Source organism: Aricia agestis, chromosome 9 (assembly GCF_905147365.1).
Source record: "Aricia agestis chromosome 9, ilAriAges1.1, whole genome shotgun sequence".
Lineage (NCBI taxonomy): Eukaryota > Metazoa > Arthropoda > Insecta > Lepidoptera > Lycaenidae > Aricia > Aricia agestis.
Genome location: NC_056414.1, coordinates 16,479,069 through 16,505,709, shown reverse-complemented (window position 1 = coordinate 16,505,709; position 26,641 = coordinate 16,479,069). Strand labels below are relative to the sequence as shown.

The 26,641-nt window shown below is 35.1% G+C and overlaps 1 protein-coding gene across 3 annotated transcripts; it reads right to left on the bottom strand.

The window, feature by feature from the left end:
* Positions 1-89: 89 nt before the first annotated feature.
* LOC121730054 (zinc transporter 2-like) lies at positions 90-26,641 on the bottom strand. 3 transcript variants are annotated; one of them, XM_042118840.1, is made up of 9 exons: positions 25,969-26,641; positions 5,091-5,245; positions 4,208-4,312; positions 3,626-3,926; positions 3,379-3,475; positions 2,766-2,921; positions 1,924-2,055; positions 1,421-1,529; positions 90-886 (listed from the first exon to the last, which is right to left on the bottom strand). In XM_042118840.1, the coding sequence occupies exons 1-9, from the start codon at positions 26,577-26,579 to the stop codon at positions 741-743; spliced, it is 1,812 nt and encodes a 603-aa protein (XP_041974774.1). In that variant the 5' UTR covers positions 26,580-26,641; the 3' UTR covers positions 90-740. The 3 variants fall into 3 exon arrangements, with proteins under 3 accessions (XP_041974774.1, XP_041974775.1, XP_041974776.1); XM_042118841.1 differs by lacking the exon at positions 25,969-26,641 and adding an exon at positions 21,598-21,837; XM_042118842.1 differs by lacking the exon at positions 25,969-26,641 and adding an exon at positions 17,780-17,896.

Genomic DNA, 26,641 nt, shown 5'->3' with positions numbered 1-26,641 from the left:
GTGAAAACATCTTGAATACCATTGCTTAAATTAAAACTAACACTTGACAATAAATTAAAAGTTATTTTAAATAATACCCTTATGTTTTCTCATACTTTCATAGATGTTGATGTATTTACAATAAGCTCGGCAAAAAAACATTGAGCACTATCGAGAAATGCAATTACATGAAATGGCAAAGTCGGTAAAGATAATGGCATGTTTTTATATCACTTGGTAGAAAGTAACAAAATAGAAACATGGAAGCAAACAGTGTTAAAGAGATTGCTAGTTACTCAAATATGCGAGAATTTCTAAAGTAAAAAAATAACAGATAATATCAAGAAACGGAGAAAATATGTCTCAGCAACTAGATATATCAGAACAAAGATTTCAACTGTAATACTTAAAATAAGTAGCAAACATAGCCATCACATTCCGAATGAAACCATTGAAACACATCCATGGAAACTTTATATAGCACGGGATGGTTCTCATACTTCCGATTGATCTATGTTGTAGGTAATTGATCAACGAATATTGTCTGATCTATGATGTAGGTAATTGATCAACGAATATTGTCTGATCTATGATGTAGGTCATTGATCAACAAAATATATTGTCTGATCTATGTTGTAGGTAATTGATCAACAAAATATGTTGTCTGATCTATGTTGTAGGTAATTGATCAACCAAATATACTAAATTCGTGTCTATGGTATGATAGTGTATGGCTAAGCCAGATTCTTGTGTCTGTGTGTTCAAGCCTGTGGCATCTTGCACTGGCTGCAGTCTTCCATGCCGTCGTTAAACTCCTCGATCTGCAGCGTCATCTCAAAGAAATTGTACTTCTCGTGGACTAACCTCGTCGCCTGCTCTAGAACCTTCTGTGGGCTCACTCCGCTACCTGTAGATATAGTTTGATAAAGAACTTGATTTGATGATATTAGAAGAGGAATATTATGCTTATCTGGAAGGGATATTGATACTGTACTATCAGAATCGATTTGGAAGCACTTGACGCATTTATATAATTTAATCGGGTCGTCAAGTCCAACGACTAACATTGACTCGAAATTACTGGACCGAAAACGAAGGTCTACCATTTGTCTGTGATGAAATCTCTTAGATAATACCTACACCTAGTCTACGTACTAGGTTTGCATTTAGTTAGAATAGAATAGAAAATTATTTATTTGTACAACTGATGAAAACTAAACTTAAACTTAAAAACACAATATAGGAAAACTATGTACCAATAGGCGGTCTTACTGCTAAGTACAGTTTCTGCCTTTATATTGAATTCAATCGCAAAGCACTAGTGGTAATCGTCCTTAAGGAATCGTCTAAAATCGACTAAAACAACACTCAAAGAACTCACGCATACTATCTCTGCCACAACAAGACGATACGGGTAGATGTTAAAGTTTATACTACTCACGTATAGCGAGATGCGCCGCGAGCGCGGTCTTGTCTAGCGACAGCGCCCACATGCGCAGGTTGTGTACGCGCAGCACGCCAGGCAGGGATAGGAAAGTGTTCGCTACATCCTGGAAACAGATACAATTAATAATGTAATGTAAACATTTAATTATAAGTGGTATGCCATGATTTATAATCGATGACGCCCTTTTTCTACCGGTCTATTGGTTAACGTTTTGACGTCAGCCAATTAACCTTAAGCGGCAGCCAGCTGCCGCATAACAATTGAAAATCTATTGTGTCTGCGATACCCACGATAGAGGTGTTAAAAAGAGCTGGTGCTCTAAAACTTGACTAGTCTACAAACCTCGGAAACCGGTAATTAGTCAGGTCCATTCGTCTCTTTAACTCAAACATGTGAACACTTGCTTTTACGAGTATGTTTTAAATGGTTCGTACTTCCCACCATTGCATGTCCCTATAAACCGTGTTATAAAAACATTATAATAATTTTAATATTACCTGGAAGTCGATTCCGGTTGGAGATCCCTCCATCAGCACGATGAGAGTGTCCTTGATGATGTTGAAGGTGGTGATGAGCACCAGGATGGAGAACAGGAACGTGCAGATCGGGTCCACGAGATTCCAGTCCGGCTGGAAACGAGAAAAGGAATAATCAGGCCTAAGTATTGGACAACTCTAGAATCCATGGTCTACAAAAGTATAGGCTACAGCTATTTCGTGCACTCCAAAGACGTAAGGACAGCTGTCTGAGCTGTCAGATCATAGAAAGAACTCTAGTATTTTAATGTCACAGCCTAAAATATAGTCTAGCTGGACTGCTTCTAAAATATAGTCTTATGTCTTCCTTTAATCATAGTTACATAGTACAGTCTGTCAAAAAAGTCATGAAATTAAAAAGTGGCAACATCGTAATGTCATCCCTTTCAAATCAATCTAAGAAAAACGGGATGACACTACGATGTTGCCACTTTTTAATTTCATGCCTTTTTTAATAGACTGTATGTATGGCAAAAGCCCTTTATTTAAATAAAGATATAAAAAAAGTCTTCCTTAGAATTTCAGATAGGGTAAAGATAGAGGTATTTGATGTTATCTGCGATGTTTTCCTGTTCAATGTAGAATTTTTCTATTTGAAATTTTGTGTTGCAAACCACGAGTCCAGTCATAAAATTTCACACAAATTTTACTTAACATTTAGTATTATGTAGTTTTATGGCTATTGCCATAATACCGGTGGTAGGCATCATGTAGACGTTCAGAGAACATTTGCAAAAATTTATTCTGAATAAAAAAGTTTGAGTTTGAGTTGTATGGACATAGTAGACGTTACTGCAACTCACCTTATAATAAATAACAATGGCAGCAATAAACACGCCAAAGCTCTGCAGGAAGTCACCGAGCACGTGTATGAAGGCGGCCCGCACGTTGATGTTCTCCCGATGCTGTTCGTGCTGGTGGGAGGAGGAGCTCTCCGTGTCCAACTCTCCGTGCTCCTTCTAGAAGATTGACAGAAGGAAGATAAGAAAAAAGAGGATGAGACAAAAAGTGCTTAAACTCCTTGACGCTTTTTAAGATTAAGATAATGATAGATTGGAAAGGAGCAGACAGTGAAGAAGACGGGCCTGTTTCACCACTTTCTGATAAAGTGCCGAATAGGCTATTCACAACTTTTTTGACAGATTCTCCATACTTGATCTGCCAAGTTAATTGGTGGATAACCTATTCGACACTTATCAGGAAGTGGTGAAACAGGCCCAAAAAGTTACAAAACCCCCTGACGTCTTTTGAAAGACGCCAGAAGAATCGAGTGATAAATTCAGCTCATATCTCATATTATAATATTATGATCATGTGCTAATGTTTAATGAGATAAGTTGAAGTATGCGCTCAAGATAATGATAATGTTCTAAATACACAAAACCTTAGAAAATACCAGTTTGGGATGTCTGTTACCTTATTATTGAGCACTGGATTGCTGCTGCCGTGGGAGTGACCGTGTCCACCACCACCGCCGTGGCTGTGCCCGTGTTGGTGCAACGTCAGGCCCATACTGGAATATATTACAAAAAACTACTATTGGAATAAGGAATGGTCGATCATACTAATTTAGATTTCAGGCTCCACATAGAAAAATATATAAAGTTCTGTAAAAATATATCTAAGAATATTGTTTACAAATTGTTAATTATCATCAACTTACACCAAATTGACGGCGACACCAACAGCCGAAGTAATCAACATCACCGTCGCATCAATCTCAAACTGCTTATATATCACCCTCTGGATCGCCATGTACACGAGCACTCCCGTCACCACCCAGATGAGGAGCACCGAAGTCAATGCACCGATCACCTCAGCTCTGTACCATCCGAAGGGCATCTTCCTCGTGGCTGGTCTACTCGCCACCCAGAGCGAGAATAACGATATCATGAAACTCGCGAAGTCTGTGAGTAAGTGCGCCGCGTCGGTGGCGATCGCGAGACTGTTTGATAGGTAGCCACCTGAAATTAAAGAATAATTATTTCAAGATAGGCGTACCAAAAAGGATCCCTCAAAAGTGCAGCTGTTAGAAGTAGTCAACAAGCAAGAAAAGGTATGAATTATATCCAGTCTCTTAGGCATATTTAGGAGCGTTGAGGTAAAACGTAGTGATTATATTCTCTTTGCGTTGAGGCCTAAGATGTTGTCTCCTCAAAAATTACGTCGAAGCAGATTCTGCGCAGTGCGCATGCTTGGAAAGAGGTTTTAAATATAAAGTACAAAAAAGTTTTATACAACTTACCGACAATTTCACCGACCATGAAAATGACGCACAAAATACTAGCTATGATGAGTTTTCGTCTGGCTTTCTTGTCTATTTCTTCATTTCTTGTTCTGTGACAATGCCCTGAAAAATAAAATAAGTACTTATTAAAATGTAATTTTACAGCCATTACTTATTTTATCACAAAACTAAACAACCTATTGGTATAATTTATACTATGGTTAATATAATTATTATTATTCTCAGCTAACGTTCTTTCACATTCAACATTTTCTGCGCCTTTGTAGATTTGGTAAAACTAAACTGGTTCGACTTTAGAAGAATTTGGAGGTACCGCCTTCTAGATACGTAACCAAAATAATATATCCAAGTTCAGTGACTAAATTTGGATTTTATGGCCCCATTGACCAGATAATACTCTAAGAAGAGGAGAATTAGATATTTAACTGGTATGAGCTCCTAAGTGCTATTTTTCGTATCCTCATTGCTACATGGACATTGGACAGTCAGTAAGCTCTAGTTTATATCCTCTTTGGTAAGCTGTGCTACATCTTCACTATCTCGTCATTCATTAAAATTATGAGACATTTGTCACTTTACAGATCTTCACAAATTATTTTCAAGCATATATTTTGTACAGTCAACATTTAAAAAAATATCAGTTAATTGCATATTAGGCTCCATCAGAATTATTATAAGTGATGGTAGAAGAATGGCTGAAGTTCTATTAGCTGGAGTATTTTTATAACGAACCATTTTTTTAAGCACAAACTAGAATCTTGGATCTTGTCTTGATGCCCCAGTGCTAAGGTTGTGTTTGGCTTGAGAACCCACCCGAAGTTTCAGTTTAAATCTCTAGTCAGCTGACAGATCTGACGCAGACCTGTTCCTTGATACTTACTTTCTACTTCAGTAATACTCGGTGGTTCGTTCTCGGCGTCAGGGTTGGTCTCTGTGATGGCGCAGCAGCCGGTGGAGGGGTTCCCGTGGACGCAGAAGATGACCCGTCGGCCCCGTGGACTTTCAGTGCCGTAGGTCGCCTTGCCATTGTTGAAGCTGGAATGTGAGAAAGTTATTAACGCTGCAATTCTACTGTTAACAATAAAAACACATAAAGAGTTATACCTGTACCATTCTGGGTTTAACTCTGCCCACCGTCCCCTTAATCTACGTCTTATACGTTTATGAAAACTGGGCGTTAACATTAAGGCGGGGATTAATCTCAATCAAAAACGATAACCTTGCACACAACCAAAGACCAAGCGTATACGCATCGCAATAAGATTCATTTTAGCTTAGCATAAAACTACAGGTTCTCGGGCGGATCTTCTCTATTTTTCATGTTTTTTTTTAAATATTTTTGGAAATAAATATTAAGAAACAAAATTGTTCGGTTAAAGAATTTTTAATATAGATTTACTAACAATTTATTCAAATAAAATGTACAATTATCCTAGTTAATACTTATATTTCGATGAAATAGAGTTTTTTCGGAGGTAAGTTTGTAAATTAATTACAGCCAAAGTATTACGTTTTATTAAAATGTTTATGGTTTAAGGTATTTTAAATATTGTGCTTTATATCTCATATTTTTTAACACTTCGTTATTATATTGGAACTAGGTAAACCGGGAGTCACGGAATAACAAATTGGGCTTTATCCTCGCCTTAAGAACAATAGAGCTTCACTTATAACTAAATATGTGTGTTAGAAAATCTAATTTGATCCACTTCCCGGTCTTCGATTAGGATGAAATTTTGCAAACGCTGTGAGTTCTGATGACAATACGTGACTAGCTAACAAATCCAATATGGCGGCTTCCCCAAGAAGGCGGACAGGCTATTCTTAATTCACCCCCATGAATCATGATATAGGTATCAAATGAAAGGGTTTGCTGTCAGAAATACGAAAAAATTGTCATGTGACTAAAATCCAACATGGCGGACATCCAAGATGGCGGATTGGCTTAGTGCGTGCTAAAGCGTGTTTTTAGTCTTTTAAAATTAATTGTTTATGTTACATCTTAGGTAATACTGTAAAGATAATAATAGACATATTTCTATTATCTTATGACAATCAAGGGATACTAAAATATTGTTTTTAACTACTTTTGCTATTACTTTCAGAGGGTTCAAAACAGAAGATTTATACTGAAAGTAGCTGACAATTTTAAAGAAACGCACGAGTTGCTCGCGCTTGTTTATCAATGGAAAACAAACGTTTACAGTAATAGTTCCGCTTGTGATCAATTTACCACAATCATGGACGCCATTTTTGTGATTAATCCAATTAATCATGCAACGAGACCACAGCTGATGTGTGTGACGACTCTCTCGTAGCTGCCATCAAAGAAATTGATTCATAGTGGACCTACGTTATTTAGTCGAGTTACTTAGTCTACACTATTTGGTCGGCCAAGATTGAAATAACCCTATAAGAGTAAGTAGGTCGTCGTTAAATCCATTTAGATTCATTTGTCTATGAATCCAAATAGTAATGAATACCTTGTCGAAATTCAATGGATTTCGAAGGTATATTCATTTCTATTAGAGAAATCTCTGATAGTAAAGGGTAAGTATATTTTGTCGAGAATAAATTGTCACATAATATCTTTGTATCGACAATATTATAAGGATCTTAAGGCTCCGTCAAATAATAAATAGGTCACTTCGATAAACTCCGATGACCGATATTTGATTTGCTTTGAAAATCAAAATTAAGAGCGTCCGTGCCGACTTTAGGTTCGCACTTGCAGAGGGTGCAGGTTCGATCCCCGGTGGAGGCGTGTACCAATGACACATTTTCTGATCTCAAGTACATAATATGGATGCTCGTACGGTAAAGGGAAACATCGTGAGGAAACCCGCACATAGTTGGTCCCAGACGTATTGACCTGCTCATTCCTTTGGACTAGGCCGACTGTGTTGCGAGAATGCCGTATGTGCTCGGGCAACCATACGGACATTTAAATGCATGTCCCAGGCACTACAGTATAATAGGAGTAGCTACTTCGCTCAGAAGATACTGTAAAATCATCCACTAAGGGACAAAGGCCTAGTTTTTTTATCAAAATTGTTATACAGCTACGTCCACGTGCTACAAAAATTTCAGAGCAATGATGCTACGGTGAACAAAATTTTGTATGGGAATATTCTGCCAATTCATTGTGATAGGTACTTTATTATCTAATTCAACTCTTCATCACTTAATCGGCTTAGACATTGTTTCAATTTTTTTACGTGTTTATTTGTTGAGTAATCCGAATTCACTGACCGTGGAAGTTTTTTGGTCATTTGTCATTAAATCGGTTGCGACAAAAACATAATGAGATTATAACAAACGAGTGATTTCATTAAAAACTCATAAGCATTTTGAGGTAACTTGATAAAGTATGATAAAGTTAACCGTTATCAACTAAAATCAGTTAACACTTAAAAGACCGCAAGTAAATATTTATTTTCATATCGGCATCAACTTTTTAGTCAATTCGTGCCAGCCCCGGATTTATAAATAGGCCGTTATAGGCCACGGCCTAGCACTAGAAAGACCAGAACGGTCAAATGACCGCATTTTCGTTTTTAGTTTGTGATATTTTTGTTACCGTTGCATGAAATTCGTTTTCCTTTCGTGACATTTAATAATTTTCGATTGTTGAAATTGTTATAAAATGTTTTTAATGATAGCTCAATAATTATAAGTTTTAAATAATAACCTACCTAGAAAGACCGCAGCGGTCAATTGACCGCTTGAATACAATTTCTAAAGAAAATGGGTTTATCTTGCATGTTTTATTTTTGTTTCAAATGTTTTATTATTATTTATGCTTTGTTTGTATATCTTAATATATATATTTCTTGTGTGCGTGTGTATGTGACTGAACTCCTCCTAAACGACTGGACCAATTTTGATGAAATTTTTTGTGTGTGTTCGTGGAGATTCGAGAATGGTTTAGATTTACAGTTTGGTCTACTGGAAAATGTTTTTTCAATTAATTTCTTATTTATAAGGAGTTGTTGATTTTGGAATGTTTTACATTAGATCCATCGGACGGCGCTATCATCGCATTCAATATTATTCTATTTCAATTTTAGTTTGTCCTGACAGATGGTGCTACGATTAATTTGAAAAAAATTTTGTTATTCAATTCATGTGCTGATTAAAATATTAAATAAATAACACATAGGCTACAATTTTAACCGACTTTCAAAATGGGGGAGGTGTTATGTTCGTTTTCTTATATTCAACGATTACTCCGCCGTTTGTTAACCGATTTTCAAAATTTTTCTTTTGGTATATAGGGTATCATCCCAATTTGGTATTATATTCAGAAAAGTGGTGATCTGATGAAGGATCCATAAGTAATCGAGGGAACTCCTCAAAACTTATAGGGAAACATATGGTGACTTCGGTTTCGTGAGAAGTATTCTAAGCATATGCTACCAACAAGTAAGATTTTGCACCGAGATATACCTGGTATACCGTGGTTCGGAAGGTGCTGAGAGAATTCCTGATTCTTTATAGATACAAGTTTGGGAGTTTCGGCGTTGTTTTAAGAACAGAAAGCATATGCTACTATGCAAATTACATTCTTCATCATCATCATCATCATCATCACTACCATATTATACCATTTCATAGTCTTTTAGATCGAGACTCGAGTTTGTCAAGCGATAATTAAAAAAAATCTATATCTACCTAATATTATAAACCTGAAGAGTATGTTTGCTTGAACGCGTCAATCTCAGAAACTACAGGTCCGATTTAAAAACTTATCTCAGTGTTAGATAGATCATTTATCGAGTAAGACTCATCATTTATCGAGAAGGTTATATTATATTATTACTCTAAGACTAATACGACAGAAGAAACTCAGGAAAATGTGGGAAAAACGGGGGAAATATTTTTTATGGGAAAATGTACCTACGGATTCTGTAAAATTTCTAATTTACGCGGGCGAAGCCGCGCGGGACATCTAGTAATATATGAAATTTGATTTAAAATTTATTAAAAACTCGACTGAAATAGATTTGTGAATGACTCATAGGACAAAGACTGGGATAAATACTTTTATTTATGTAAATTGTCTAAAATTTTACATTTTGATATGTAAACATAATGGGAATATATTTGCAAATATATTATCACTAAAACGTGTATAAATAAAATTTTTTGCCTTGCCTGTTTTGGCATTGTAGTGTATTTCAAGCAATGAGTTTCTAAAATACTAGAGTAGCAATGTCTTACAAAAGATTCTCATAAATGCGTAACCACTTTTTTGTTCAAAAGACAATGTCAAGTCATATATTCGTTATGTCATTATGTATGTGAGATATGCCTGCAGGCATCTTCGAAGTGGCAACGCGTTGCTACCGTAAACTTCCAATCTAGTTACGTTAGTAACATAGAATATCATTGATTTCAAGGGTTTTTTCCTAGTGAAACCCTGTTTATTGAAAAACATCAACGTTACTTCAAATATCAGCGTAGATTTTCGTATTATTGTTGCCTGACTTGGCCTAACACAGCCAGGGTTTATTGGTTGTTCGAATTGAAATAAAAAATTTATGCTTATTTGATGTTATTTTTTTTGTTTTACTTACACAAACAAAGCAAATAAGAAACTAAAGGTTGTAAATTGTAGTTCTATGAAAAATTTATAAAAATTGTTATTTTTATGCAATTTTTAAATATATTTTATTTAAAATATATTTAAAAATTGCATTTATAGCTTTAGTGATAATAGATTTTTAGAATGTGACTAAAAATACGATACCAAAAAATTATTTTTTTGACCTCAAATAGGGTATTTTCACCAAGATGCTCATAGCTTCTTGGCATGATTTACTGTATATTCATGTAACTTTACCATTCTATGCTAAAATTGGAAAACATAAAATATGTAAAAAACTGAGTTTTATGCTCAAATATAGGAACAAAACCTTCAAGTCTTGTGGCGTCATTATAATGTCAATCATATCAGTAGTAGGTCTATAAAATGCTTTTTTAAATATATGTTTTAATTATTTTTGTTCTATAATTTAATTTAATTACATTTATAAATAATTACATGATCAACAAAATGCAAAAGCAAAATAATAAGACACACAAAAAACGTCAAAACATATGATGGGTCATTTGACCGCTCTTGGTCTTTCTAGGAAGTTCAGAATTCCGATCTTTCTAGTGCTAGGGGCGGCAGTGTACTAACTCCTAGTCCTAGCAGAGGTCCTACAGATTACATGGGGCGTTGGAAATAAAGTGGCCTACTCTCATAAAGAATAGATATTCAGCACTGGGTCGCTCGAGAGTCGAGGCTAAAGTTAAACCTATTGGATTACATTAGTTTTTATTATTCTTAGATTACATAATATTGATATCCCTTAAATTTAAATACAGAAAACTACAAAGATGACATAACTCAGAGTTAGCTTTAACCACGGAGCTAGCTTTAACCCTTTACCCTGCGCCAGTGAGCCTATAGGCTTACTTCTATTGATGTATTGGTCGCAAATGCTTCCAACACCAAAAAAGCCTTTCCCTTTTTTTGGAACGGGGTAATATGCATTACGAGTTTACCGCCTGCAAAGTAGCGGCGTGGCAAACAAACTTTTTTTGCCACCACCCTGGGCGCCGAAAAAAAATTCGCCCAGGAAGCTGGTAGTGCTAACCGGCACTGGACCTACGCATTCCCCACCTCCCCATCTCTACAGGGATATGACCACGACGGACTCCCCCGATGACGGTTTACTAAATGGGGGTTTTCGCAGCCTTTCTTTGCGTAGCGCGAAACAGGGACGATGTGACATAGTCAAAACTCCGCCCCTGCGCTAGCTGTCTCAATGGATTATTTGACAATTATTTTAATTATGAATTATTATGTACTTGTAAAGAAAACACGTGCGACCTTGCCTTTGTTCTCGAAAGCCTCCCCTAATCACGACAAACAAGCGGTGCTGATAAACAATACAATGTGATGTATTTTGACGCGGGACACACCAGAAAAACAGTGCAGACACATCCTTACAAGATCGGCCACATAAGTTATTAATATTCGTCAGAGTATGCCAGTGAGACTTTATTAATTAGTTCAATTTAATGAAGAGTTTGACAGAAAATGTACGGAATTTATGTCGTATGTAAATATTCATTTAACCATCATCATCATATATAATATTAATACGCGAACGAAAAACTTTGTAACCCTTTTTACGAAAATTGGGGTTACGTAGGTGCATGAAATTTTGCACAGTTATAGTTTATATGGTGAAGGAGTGCATCGAACTAATATTATTTTGAAATTATGCTTTTATCAAACATTTTTTTAACAAATAAAACATTACACACACTACAACACACCTACATGAGAAATGACAGATTTTTGAGTGACAAGCCTATACACACGAATTGTACTCTTTTATTTATGGTTGAAGTCTGTTGACAACAAGTTGACAAATAATTGAAAATGGATTAAAGTTTTTTTTATTGAATCTAAGATACTATTAGACAACTAGCTGTTGCCCGCGACTTCGTCCGCGTTAGCGTAGTAGATCACATCCCAAGTATTATTTATTGTACAAAAATATTCAATATACAGAATTGACTTTCCTACGACTTTATTATATACTAGCTGTTGCCCGCGACTTCGTCCATGTTAACATCGTAGATCACATCCCAAGTATTATTTCTTCATGTTTGCCAAATAACATATAAATTGCTCCAGTAGTTCATAATATAATATGCAATTCCATATAATTTCCCCCGTTTTTTCCACATTTTCATCTATTTCTTCGCTCCTATTAGTCTTAGCGTGATAAAATATAACTTATAACCTTTCTCGATCAATGGGATATCTAACATTGAAATAATTTTTCAAATCGGATAAGTAGTTCCTGAGATTAGCGCGTTCAAACAGGCCCTCTAATATAATTTCCCCCGTTTTTTCCACATTTTCCTCTATTTCTTCACTCCTATTAGTCTTAGCGTAATAAAATATAGCTCATAACCTTCCTCGATCAATGGGCTATCTAACACTGAAAGAATTTTTCAAATCGGGCCAGTAGTTCCTGAGATTAGCGCGTTCAAATAAGCCCTCTCAAATAATTTCCCCCCGTTTTTCCCACATTTTCCTCTATTTCTTCGCTCCTATTATACTTAGCTTGATAAAATATAGCCTATAGCCTTCCTCGATAAATGGGCTATCCAACAGTAAAATAATTTTTCAAATCGGATCAGTAGTTACTGAGATTAGCGCGTTCAAACAAACAAACTCTTCCCAATTATAATATTAGTATGAATGCTTACACGGCCAGTCTGAGATCAGCTTAGTCTCAGAGACAAGAGTTGAAAAAAAAATGAAAAAGTCAATATTTTTTACAAAATATAGGTAGTAGTCCTAAATATGTCGTTGAAACTAAGGTCGAATTTCGACCATTGGGCGATCTCTAGTTAATTATTATTTGTCAAAGTTAAGTAAGTAATCATAATATCTCTCAGAGTGCGGCAGTTAGGCTTTTAAGAGGATACACCAGTCGCTAGAGAATTGAAAAAAAAGTACGTGTAATATCTATAGCTGTCTCCCTTACCTCAAGCCTATACCGCAGAACGCGATAGAGACAACTGCAGAAAACCAACAATTCTTTGTCCCCTGACTCCTTCTCCAAAACTTTACCGATTTAAGTACTTTTTTCATTAAAGATTATAGAAAGGCTTGAGCTGTGTTACTATGTTTTTTTTTGTATAATCTAGCCAAATATGTTCAGTTCAATATCTGGCCATTTTTTTTTTTTTGGGTTTTTGAACGTTCATATCTTATTTAATAATTAAATTATGAAAAAAAAAGAAAACATAGAGACATTGTATTAGTGGCCGTAGATATTCAGGAAAAAAATTATAACTCTACTAGCATTATCCAGGGAGGAAACAGGGGATAACTTTGTATGGAAAAAAGGGCAGTGTGGACTGTGGCGGTGTGGATAATGAGCGATAATGTTAAGAAATAGTTTGAAAGTGTCAAATTCACTGCAGCTAAAATTGGAATTTTTTTAAACGCAATTTTCGTTGATCAATAATAGTTTCGGCCTATTTAAGATTTTAAGGCTCAGGCTTACTTCTTCCGTACAAGAATTCTCTTTCAATTTTTAATCTGATTGAAGAAAGAATACGTAGGAGAGCCATGCTTCGGCACGAATGGGCCGGCTCGACCGGATAAATACCACGTTCTCACAGAAAACCGGCGTGAAACAGCGCTTGCGCTGTGTTTCGCCCAGTGAGTGAGTTTATCGGAGGCCCAATCCCCTACCGTATTCCCTTTCCTACCCTCCCCTATTCCCTTCCCTTCCCTACCCTCCCCTATTACCCTATTCCCTCTTAAAAGGCCGGCAACGCACATGCAGCTCTTCTGATGCTGCGAGTGTCCATGGGCGACGGAAGTTGCTTTCCATCAGGTGACCCGTTTGCTCGTTTGCCCCCTTATTTCATTAAAAAAAAAAAAAAGAAACCCTGGGTCCATGGAGCTCTGGTGCTAAGATAATGTTCAAAGAGTTATAACAAATAATGGTTGAGAAAACCAACGATCCCAGAGCTGGCGCTTACCTCGGCCAACGTATTAGTCTTGCGCATAAACATATATGTCTTGCTCAGGCCTTTGTTTCTCTATACCTAGCGGAATAGAGAAACAAAGGCCTGAGCAAGCGAGATGTCACTATCAGTAACACTGCGTGGTAAAAAGAGACGTGTGATACATGACAGCAGCACCCTTTTTTTGACGTCCATTCGGCACGTGCCGCACGTTGACAATTTCATCTCATAGAATTTATGTTCAATCATGCTTGTGTGAGTGTATACGTACACATATTTTTCACACAAATGAAAACCAATTTTGGTTTCGTTTGACAGCTCGAGATTGTTGCTCGATTCCGCTAGGTATTAATAACATTATGGTCTTGCGATACAGCGAGGTAATGCTGCCAGCCTCTTGGGTACGTTGCCTCCTCCGACTTAGATTCAGTTTTTTTACATGATATTATAGTCTTTCTTTTTTTATTGTCACTTTGTTTTATATTTTAGTAATATTTATAGCAATTACTACAAGAACTTTATAATTTTGTATAATATGTAACTAATTAGCTGTAACGATATTCTATTTATAATTATCTAGTTATGTGTAATACAGAAGGAACGTTCTCCCAACTATCATAGACATTTAAATAAATATATAATCATAATATTCTTCTACTACTACTATCTAGGTACTTCTACTAACTTAAAATAGAGTTCTTGTTAACATTAATTCAAAATTAAAATACGAGAATAGAAATAAAAAATAATACTAAACTTCTTAGGCCCCTAATTACACCATAGTAGGGTAGACTGGGTACGGTTGTGACAATTTTGGTTTGAAAGACAATAATTTTGTTAATTTTACAGCTAGCCAGGAAAATTTTGTCACAAACCATAGTCAATTTATTTGTCTACATAAAAATACTAATATATCATGCTAAAATGCGATGTATTAGTCATGGAATCAAATTTAAAAGAAAGAGGGAAATTGTCACAACCGACCACAACCGACCCAAGGACGGTTGTGACAGTGGTTGTGGTCAGTAGTGACACCTTCAAAAAAATGATTTATATGATTTTTATTTCATTAAAAATGTACCATAAAACATCATAATCTTATTCTTAACAAATTCATCTAGCGTATCAAAACATAAGTCTATTTCAAAACATATTTATCGACCAAAACAACGACATCCAATTCATTTGATGAATTTCGCCGTTCTCTGTAAATAAGTCCTACATTTGACTTCTTGGTAAGTATTTTCGTATTGACTGATAATATCCTGCGCTCGTTTGGTCTTCTGCAAGCGGTTTTAGGACATCTAAGAAAAAATATCTAGGACAAATGTATCTCACAACCGTACCCATAAGGTTTGTCACAACCGTACCCAACACAGAATTTCAATTATCAAACAAGTGCCACGAATCGACTAAACGATTTACGTAAAAAGTAATCACTTGTAGTTCACTACTAATGATCAATTTATAATAAGAAAATACACGACATAGGTTATTTGTATGCAAAAAATAGTAAACATTGAAATAAATCAAGCAAGAAAACTTACTTTTGACTGTTAAAAAGCAATGAAGGCCCCTAATAACGTTATCGTCAAGTGCTGGCGGAAGCATTGCTAGGAGAAGCATTCAGACTTGCAAGACGCGTCTTTCTCTCTTAGCACCCATCCCCATATTCCGTATAGTTTCGCTGTTATGACGACTGTCACAACCGTACCCAGTCTACCCTACATAGTGAGTACTAAGTAGTAACCAAACAATATTATCAGTGCCAGAAGGAGAGTTTGTGTCAACATTACATTGTATTATCTCTGTTACCGAAACTAAAGTAGATGCCATTGTTAAAAATTATATTTTAATCTTCATTGATAGTAATAACATTATCTTGAGGATTATTTCAAAATTACAACCAATTTACTTGTATTAGATAAAAATGTTATGTAAAGCTACTTGGAATAGTTAATATTGTTTTGTTAATGGGTTACACACACTTTGAGTTATTTTAACTTAGTTAAAAAGTTAGAATGAAGTTATATTATCTGTGTGGATGACGAAAAGTGACCACAACGACAACAGAAGTGATTAAAATGCATAAAAATTTACTTTAAAAAATTACATCATGGTCGTATGTATTTAAACTGACGTAGCGATTATATTCTCTTTGCTGTCGATTGTACCATCAGAAAATTCATAGGCATCTGGCGGACCTACATTATTTGGTCGTATAATGTCAAGTCATTGTTAGACGTGATCTGTTGTCTTGGTTTGTCATAGCCCAACAAAATAACGTAGGTTCGCCAACCGCGTATGAAGCAATTTCTACAATGGAACATACAGGGTGGGTTACACCAACTTACTTTAACTATAACTGTAACTTTAACTACAATGCAAAATGTCAAATCTTTGGTTAAAGTTAAAAATGGACGCCATCAAGACGCCATATTTAACCATAACCATAGAGCTTGACAAGGCTTTAAATGCACGTGGCGAAAAAAAGAACTAACGCTGTCATCATACAAAAACGCTATTTTTGACAGTTCTCCTTTACCAGCAGCGCCCCCGCCCACGTTCATAAAAAGCCTTGTCGGACCAGCAACGTCTTCTGTCAAATTATGTGGTCAAAGTTAAGGTTAAAGTTAAATTAGCCTTAACTATAACCATAACTTTGACCATAACTTTAACTTTAACCACGCCTCTGGTGCAACCCAACCTAATACGTTAAGAAAAAATGTTTAAACCAAGAGTACATAACCTTACTGAATACTCATACAGTCACTCGTTAAACATTTACGTTGGCATAAAGAATGACGGATGAAATGGTCAATGGTGGAACCAATTAGCTAATTCATGTGTCGATCATTTATCTACTGGAAGCGTCAAATTTAACGACGCGTCCATTCAGATTTATTTAACCTCTAACTGGACCTTCACGGTAACAACATAAGGAGCAATTTCGCAAAGGAAAAAAAGATTTGAGGTAAAATCCTGAACGCACTCGTTCTCTATGTAGTTTTGTTGACACATGTTATTGTTGGATATATTTTTGTGACGTATATGTCATTTTCCAAACATGGCTAGTTTAAACACTGCCAAAGTTAATGTAAAGGTTAAACAGTCTTGTACAACATGGAGATGTAAATTTTGGAGAAACGCGCATCTTCTAGACGTTGGCACTGACGAGAAATGCCTAGTTTCTAGCCATAAAGTTAATATACCTCGCTAGGTATTCCGCTATTCCGCTGAATAGAGCAACAATCTCGAGCTGTCAAACGAAACCGAAATTGGTTTACATCTGTGTGTAAAAATATGTGTACGTATACATTTACACAAGCATCATTGAACATGAATTCTATGAGATTAAATTGTCAACGTGCCGGTAAGTGCCGACTGGACGTTCATTAAAAAAAGAGTTCTGCTGTCATATGTCACAAGTCTCTTTTTACCATGCAGTGTTACTGATAGTGGCATCTCGCTTGCTCAGGCCTTTGTTTCTCTATTCCGCTAGGTATATTAATTAACTTTATGTTTCTAGCACTCCAAAATCCTATGCTTGTTCAGAATAGAATTAAAAATATAGTTTAAAAAATCCACTTTGAAGTAATTTTGTGACGAAAGCCTGCAGGCTTAGCATAACAATATTAGCAACGGGAAAGAATGGACATATTGACAGATTTTTGTGACAAAATGGCGGATTTTCTTTGTCCCACTGTCACTTTGTCTAGTATTATAAAGCTACACTTCAAATAGTATAACAATAAAACTTTTCTTTACACTTGAAGAGTGTTCCTGACACTCTCTAACGGCTGCAGTCACGCTGCACTCAGAGAGATCTAATAATTACTTACTTAACTTTAATTTAATGAAAGACAAAAATGTATTGTCAGTTTGTACCTAAGCATCATTAAATTAAGTAAACATATTATTATTTTAATCTCTTTGAGTACTGCTTTATGTGATATTTCTACGCGCGGTTTAGCTTTCTCTCTTCTTTCTTTCTTCTTCTATTCTACTACTCACAGCAGAAGTGGCTTGGTATCCTCTGTCATGGTCAATCACACGGTTTCACATCACCAGCCACACTGCGGCAACAGCTACTCTTATCAATCGACTATCAGGCGCGCCTTACTATTATCACTACACAAATACTACGTTGATAAATACAGGGGTTATTCTGATCGTGAGAAATGTTCGAGACATTTTATATTTTATGGTGTAACCTGCAACTTGGTTATTTATTTATTAGGTCAGCTACCTGCAGGCTACAACCTGTGTGCATCTTGTAAAGAGTTAGGTATTACAGTAGTCTCATCAATTATTCTATTTTATCAAACATTTTTGCAGCATCGTTCTTTGCCATACAGCCTGAACTTAAACCAAAAAACATAATGGTATTATCATGATATTATCAAACCTCATCTACCGCCATCTTTAAATGCAGTCATTTCATCAAAGATAGCAGTAGATGTTAGCTATCACGATGAGAATACATCGTCTTAAATAAATTGGCTAAAAACAAAGAGTGCAACTGTGGAAATTAGCCAAAACGTCGTCGCGTTGGGGAAAAATAAACCGCGCAAAAATTCTCGGGTAGGTTTATTTATTAATATTGTGTTTCTTATGCTCATAATAATTATTATAGCCTAGAGCAGTTTTTTGATTTCACAGAATATTGATTTTAATAACTATGTAAGAAATCTCATCATCAACATTCAACGAGATAAATCAAGTTTCATTCGTACAAGACATGAATTAATTTTGATTCTGCATGATACGACCAATTTCCAAAGCATAAGTACAGTGTTCAATTTCTTTTATTGTTAAGTCGTTGGACCAAAATGAACTGCAAATCAAGTACCAAAACCTTTACCAATGTTTTCTACTTTTTGCATTCACCGTACACTACATCATGTTTCAGAGAATCAATTTTAAATTTTTATCTTCCATCTCGCTTTTATTAACTGCCAAGAGAGGGAAGACAGTAATTCTTGGATCTCGTATAAATTTTTGAGACTACAAATCTTTTAATAACTGTATGCTTATTGCTTAGTTTTCTGTTTATTGATTAGTATTATTCATACTATTTTCTTTTACTACCTTTATGTCTACAATAGTTTTACGTTCATAAATTAGGCTAGATCCAAGCAAGGTGCAAACATTATTCTGTTTTAGTTTCGTATTATATAAAGTTATTAAATTGTAGGCATGTAATGTAATATTTTGTAACGCGTTTGTATGCGGGCCGCGCGCAGGTTCACTAGAAAATGTGTTCAGAATAAAGATCCGTGGTATTGTCTGATATCAATAGATTTGGTTATTGGTTCTTGATTACTACTTAAGTATGTTACTACCGAAATATGAAGTGTTTTGATGCTCGATAAGATTTTAACTTCTACACATGTAATATGTGTGAGTACACCACTGATTTTGTCCTAATTCTCTTCTAAGGAGATCAAAGTTTACTTAGTTGTCATCAGCTCGCTATTTTACTTATGGATAATTAATGCATTTTTTATTTGTTATATTATTTACGGTTTAGAAGTGTTACTGTGAAAATTATAAAGTATATTTTGAGTGTAAAATGAACAAACACAATAGAATCGCCCATCTAAGTGCAATTAGTAATGTCAAAGTTCGCACGCTAATTGCAACAGATTACATCCATTGAGACGTACAGAGCAATGAGGATATATTATAATGATACTATACAAGTATACAATGCCCCTTTCTTCGATCACTCGATCTTTAATTGAGGTATAGTCAGAAATCCTTTAAAAATTTTGAGGGTCAGATTTTCCTAATAAGGTATATTCAAATCAAAAAAAATCCTTTGAATAATTTTGAGGAATCAATCATTATGGATTAATATTGGCAGTAATGTTACCAACATATTTTGTACTACTGGTACTGGTCACAAAATCTAAATAATGGGTAACAGTGGCACCATATTATTGCCTACACAATACACATAATAGGTATTATAATAATAATTATTGAATAACATCTTATTTGTATTTAAGTTACCAAATCTAGCAGATTGTAATCTTTTTGATCACATTATTTAGATTTTGAAACCAGTACCAGTAGTACAAAATATGTTGGTAATGTTACTGCCAATTTTAATCCCCAAAGAAATAATTGATCCCTCAACATGTTTCGAAAACGAATTTCTTGATTTGATTGGGTCACATTTTCCTGTTAATACCTTAACAGGAAAATGTGACCCCTCAAAATGTTTAAAGGATCTTTGATATAGGCACTTTAAGGGTGGGTTGTACCAGAGGCGTGGCTTAAGTTAAAGTTATGGTTTATAGTTAAGGCTAACTTTAACCTTAACTTTGACCACAGAATTTGAAAGATGACAGCTGGACCGACAAGGCTTGAAATGAACGTGAGCGAGAGCGCTGCTGGTAAAGGAGAACTGTCAAAAATGGCGTTTTTGTATGATGATGCGTATGATGATGACAGCGTTAGTTCCTTTTTTCGCCACGTTCATTCAAAGCCTTGTCGAGCTCAAGGTTATGGTTAAATATGGCGTCCATTTTTGACTTCCAAAGATTTGACATTTTGCATTGTAGTTAAAGCACAGAAAAGATAATAGTACAAGTAGTTAAAGTTATAGTTAAAGTTAGTTGGTGCAACCCACCCTTATAGAAGATCAAGTACAAGTTATTTTCTAACGGTAATATATAGTTCCGATTTACGTTTCAAAAAATTAATAAAATTAATAATGATCCCACTTTAATATAATACTTTATAACGATTAAACCATTATATTTTATAGGTATATCTACAAGAAAATGCATTTATTGTTTTCGCTCTTTCCAGATCTTTCATTATTTTTCACTTAATTTATTTACATCGATCTATTTACCTCTTAACTATCCTTGACTTGAGTCTCGTCTTACTAAAGTGGTTGAATTATTGTAAGCACTGTCAGTTCTCCTGAATTTGACTGATATTGCCTTAACGTAAAACTAGCCAATATTAAATACATATATTGCCTATTATTTATTGAAAGTGTATTATAATTTTAGCACCATTAAAATTGTTTTGTTGTGCAATAGAATCTAGTAAAATAATATTATTGATTAATTTCTGATTAATGTCACCTGACTCAATAAGATGTCGATCTTAATTTTTGATCCTTTTGGTATACCTACTTTTTAATAACTAAGTAGGTAATATTGGTTTTTGCCTACGAATAACAAAAACTAGTTTTTGCAATAGTTTTATTGTATTTTGACGCAACATCTTGATGATGTCAGGAATTTAATTAAAACAGAAAATGCATTATTTATAAACAAATTGCGAAAAATAATGAAAATTTACCAGTGAAAAGTAGAAGCGCGATAACATCGTGCTCCTTATAAGTTTTTGTTACGTTTTGCTACCATAATTGCTTAGCACTAATTGTTTTTTTTTTTACAAATTTGTTGTTCCAAACTTGTACCAAATCATGGAAAATATTAATTAGGTAATTATTGTTATATTAGGTTATTCAGTTAAAAATTCTATTGTTAAAAGATTTTGTATTTCATTTTTTACTCGTTTAATTAGGTATTCTTATTTATCTATTTTCAATTCTTCTTTACTCGTGTAATAATTTTAAAATTCGAATTGAAATATACACAGACAAGAAGAGAATTGAGATATACACAGACTTTTAATCTGATTACTTTTCGCTTAAAGTAATCGGACTACCTAGCTACTTTGTGAACTCAACTTTGTTACAACAATTTTTAACTTCACTTCCATAACGATACATAATATTAACATTGATAACAACCTCAAATAAACCAAACATTGTAAATGTTTATGCCGGTAAACAAACATACCCCAAATCCATGTTTTTGACGCAGTTCACTAAGCCCGGTGTCTCCATCTTGTCTGTTATGTACTGCGTGTCCACATCTTGGAGGATGGCTGTTTTGTCGTTCAGTTTATCCTGGGATAGGCTTTTAGATCTGCATCTTCCGTTGAGTGTTCTTTCCACCAGCGCGCCGTTGACACTATTCTTATCAACAGACATTCTGCGCTCGCGCCGCGGCCTGAGCGACTGACGTTTGCATACGCTGTAGTAGTCGTTTTGCCGTACCTAAACAAAGCACTGCACTACCGAATTGGGGAGCTCCACTGCGTGAAATAATTGGTCCGATACAACGAATATTTGATTCGGTAGGATTGTGGTTGTGAAAAAATTGGAGAGTCAATGTCGTGCAGGGTGAAGGTAGCCCATTGTGTAAGTTACAGTGGCTGATCTAATATAATTATGTGTATTTAAAGTATCGGAAGCAGCTTCCTCGGTGGAAGTCAAAGAATTTTTTTGGACTTTATTTTCATTAGGCAAATCACTAATAATTAAGACAAATGAATCGTTGTTGCTTGTTTTCGTTAATTTTTCAAATGCTATGACCAAGACTGTTATTCTTATCTTATTCATAATCATAAATCATAAATATTCACTTTGAAAATGCACCTTTAAGATATTTTACGCTCATGCGTTGAGCTGAGAGTTGTTTTTTATTTTATTTTTAGAAAACTATTTTTTTTCCATCTCCTCTTTTGTCTTCACTTCTTCTTACGTCTTTTTATTAGCAGGTTCACTCAAAATATCCGTAATTGATTTCTTCACACCTTATACTTAGTTGCGGGCGTGAAATCAACTTAACATCTTAATTGGGTAAGCCCCTAGAATAAAATTGATTACAACTGTAACAATAGAAACAAACAATGGATGTGTGCGTAGTGTCACTATCTATAATTCTAGTGTTATGTAAAGACCCTTAGCATTCCTGACCTAGTGAGTACTTCGACAAGCACTAACGAGGCCTCCCCTATCTGATACAAATAAACATAAGCACTACAACAAAGAGAAAATATAAGTTCTTTTTGACCAGAAAGATGATCAGATTAAACTCCATATTATTGTGTTTGGTGCTAAATTTTAGCATTAGCCGCAGGACTGATATTTAACTACAATCCACAGTACTAGCTAGCTATATCCAAGGCCCATAGTTTTAGGTATAAATAGTATTGAGTATTAAAGAAATACATATTTGTAAAAGAAAGACTCAAGTGTTGACGAGGAACAAAAATCGACTAAATGTCTGTAGAGGTTTTACATAATAAATAGCATACATCTTCAGCCAAAATGCCTTACAGGATATTCAGTTTGATGCCCATGGGTTGCCCAAAACTTCAAAGGTTACAATGACCAAAGTGTCATTGTCAAAGCCATTTCACAATGGTGGTCGGGTGGTCATTGCGATGCTGCCGTCGTCGAGGCCGGCCTCCTACGTGCGCGGCAAGACAACATGTCATAGTAATATGACACCTAGTGACCTAGTGCTGGTGTGGAATACTACTAGTGGTGTGAACCTAACCTATCCTAACTAGGGCATTTTGTTATAATATGTAGACGCGGTTGTTCTACGATAGAATATGCAAAGTGACAGATACTATCGATATTAACGATATTCAGAATGTAACAATACTAATTACTAACGGCCGTTCCCAATATTTGATCTATCTCTGGTTTTGCCCTACTAGAGATAGGAATAGCTCACAATTGACATAAAATATATGTCTCTAATGTCTAATGTGAGCTATTTCTATCTCTAGTAGGGCAAAACCAGAGATAGATCAAATATTGGGAATGGCCGTAATTGATAATAATTTATTGTGTGTCCCTTACATAGAGATCACTGTGAAAGTAGCAGCGCTAAAAGAGCATTTATTTTGAGTTTTGATTGGGCAAGCGCCTCAGCGTCATGAAATTTTCCATACAAAAGTCTAAAAAGTTACTCTTTCAGTGCTGCTACTTTCACATCGAACTCCATAGAGTCTACCCATACACACCCTAAAGTATTATCACCTTGTTTTGTTATAACCTGTATTTAAAGGAAATCTGTCAATTTCTTCCTAAAATTATCTGTGTTTTTATTGTTATTAATTACTTATGTTGCATTTCAACAACAATTTAAATCTGTAGCTACACCCTGGTTAGCGGTACACCGCTAACCACCATGTAAAATTACGCTCGCTACAGGAAGCGTAATTAATTTTACATGATGATTTTGTCAGTTATTTAGATTTTCAACAAAATGCAAAAGCTTGAATATTTTATACTTTACAGGTTCCAAACGTTAGAATACTGTAGTCTGTGTCTACCGTGTTACGTGTAAGCATGCGAGCGTAAGAAGCGAGTCAATTTTTTTTTTCTAAAAAAAATGTTGAATCGGGCATTACAAAATAAATAAGATTTTATATGATGACTAGCATTTGCCCGCGACTTCACTCGCGTTAAGAAGTACTTATTATTATTAATGAGGTATCAAAGTCTCAGTCCGATCGGTTTAAAATTGACAAACTTTCATCCCCTATTTAATACCCTTAGGGGTTGAATTGATCAAAATCCTTTCTTAGCAGATGCCTACGTCATAACATCTACATGTATGCGAAATTTCAGCCCGATCCGTCCAGTGGTTTGTGCTGTGCGTTGATAGATCACTATGTCAGTCAGTCAGTATTATATTAAGTATATATTTAGATTTATTTCTATCGTATCAATGTCATATTGCCAAAAATCTTAGGAGAGGCTCGCTAAGAAACAATGCTATATTTTTTGCGAAATATTCATATTTTTTTACTGATCTCCACACCTATTTATGGTGTTTATGAGTTTTAAACTAGATAGTTATTGTAATCAGTTTGAAATTCAGGTCATAAGTCCTATTGGTTTAGCCTGTGGCAATCGAACATCCTTAATCAGTATCCTTTACAATTTTGAAATTGTTTACAAAACACGCCTACCTCTTTACCAAATGGGTATTAGAAAATGAATGTTAAGAAGCTATTAAGTAATACTTAAGTTGTCATTAATCTATCAGACTTTGTGGCTACAGCTGGTTTACTGATAAGGGTGAAATATCTTGGAATTTTGAATTTTTAGTGCAATTTGTTAATTATGTTTTAACTCTCTAAAAGACAATAATAATTTAAATATCATTACAATAACGTTAATACTGTATATTTTGTATATTTTAGTAGTTTAGTAGTTGTAGTATAAATTAAAACACCCAATTATTGTCAACCTATTAATGACTGGGATTTTTAAACAAAATCTTAGATCCCAATAAAAGAATGACTTACTATTTGGTAATTGGGTGGCTAATAATTGGGTAGTTTGTCCAGTTATATAAAATTAATATCACTCGTTTTCATCTACAAAGACAACCCATGCAATTTTAACAATTGACAAGCATAGTCGATCTTGGTATTTTTGTTTAGGTTGAGATTAAATTTGTGGTCAGAGAATGTCTCTCGTCTCTTATCAAAATGTTATCACTGTCAACTTAGTGACAGTGTCACAACTCACAGCCCTCAGGCGACGCGGGCGCCGAATGAGCCGATTAGTGGCCGTCGATCTCGAGAATGCATAGTGCTAGTTTTTCCACTAGTGCTTTCAAATTGTACTAAAATACTCTCTTGAACACTAAGATAATGTAAATCGGGCCTAATTGGTAGTATTGTTTTAGTGCCTTAACTTAAAGGCTATAAAATAATACTTCACATTGAATAGCTGAAGTCAAACGAATTGTTCAACAATACAAACCTCGTTAATGATAACTGATAAGGCAGGGTGTACGCTACTGGAGCTATCAACGTGCAGCGTCTCGAATCACTTTAATTAGTAATTGCCGTGAAATTTTCATTGGGACATATTTTTCCACTTTAAAAACGCTACTGATATAATCAATCATCATGATGCTTCGATATATGCTACGACATCCAGATAAGGAAATAATACCTCCTAGAAATTTATCTCTGTAAGGCTTTTATACACAAATAGCTTATAGTGTAAGCTATTAGCACAAAAAGCTGCTCTTTGCGCGAAAAAACACAAAAGATATGGAAAGGGTTCATTCTATGCATAATATTTTTTAAGATTGGAATGGACCAAAATTTTAAGATAATAATATAATTTAGGTCCATTTGCACAAGACGTACGAACGAGAGTAGTAACATATTAATTTTAAGATCAATAACTTTGACGCCGTTAATTATAAAGTCTAAATAGTAACTACGTAGTAATTATTACTATAATATTAAAAGGGCTTGTAAAATATGCCACTGTAAAGTCGGGGTTTACAGAATTACAAATTTAGAAAATATGTAAGTTCTTCTGATTATAAAAGTTAACTTACCTTACATTTTTCTCGAATTTTTTCCTCAAATCCCGTACCGTCTTGCTCTCCTCAATTTGCGGCTCATCCTTCATTACGATCTCACTACTTTCCTGTAAAGATCGGTTATCACTGTTTCGCTGTGTATCCTGTTCACTGTTCATCTGCATAATCCTCTTATCAGGATTTGACTGTAAACTCTCTTCACCATTTAGCTTTACATCTCTCTTCTCACTGTTCTGTTGTAAATCTCTCTGCTCACAACTCTCCTGCATATCTCTCTTCTCAATATTTTCCTTTACATCCCTCTTCTCACTGTGCTGGTGTGCTTTATTACAATTCTGCGTATCTTTCTTCTCATCATTTTGCATATCAGTTTCACCATTCTGCTGCGCATCCCTCTTTTCATCACTATTTTGCTGCATATCTCTCATCTCATTATTTCGTTGCATCTTCTTATTTTTCAGCATATATCTCTTCTCATTATTTTTTTGCATACCTGTCTCACTGTCTTCCTGCGTATCTCTCTTCTCTTTGTTTGTCTGCATATTTGTCCTCTTTTCTTGATCTTCTTTCTGCATATCTTGCTCTCTTTTCTCACAATATTGAGCATCAACTTCACTTATCCTCATCCTGTGCGCGCACTCGTAACAATAGCTCGTATACGCAACACTACACGCCCACCGCTACTAAC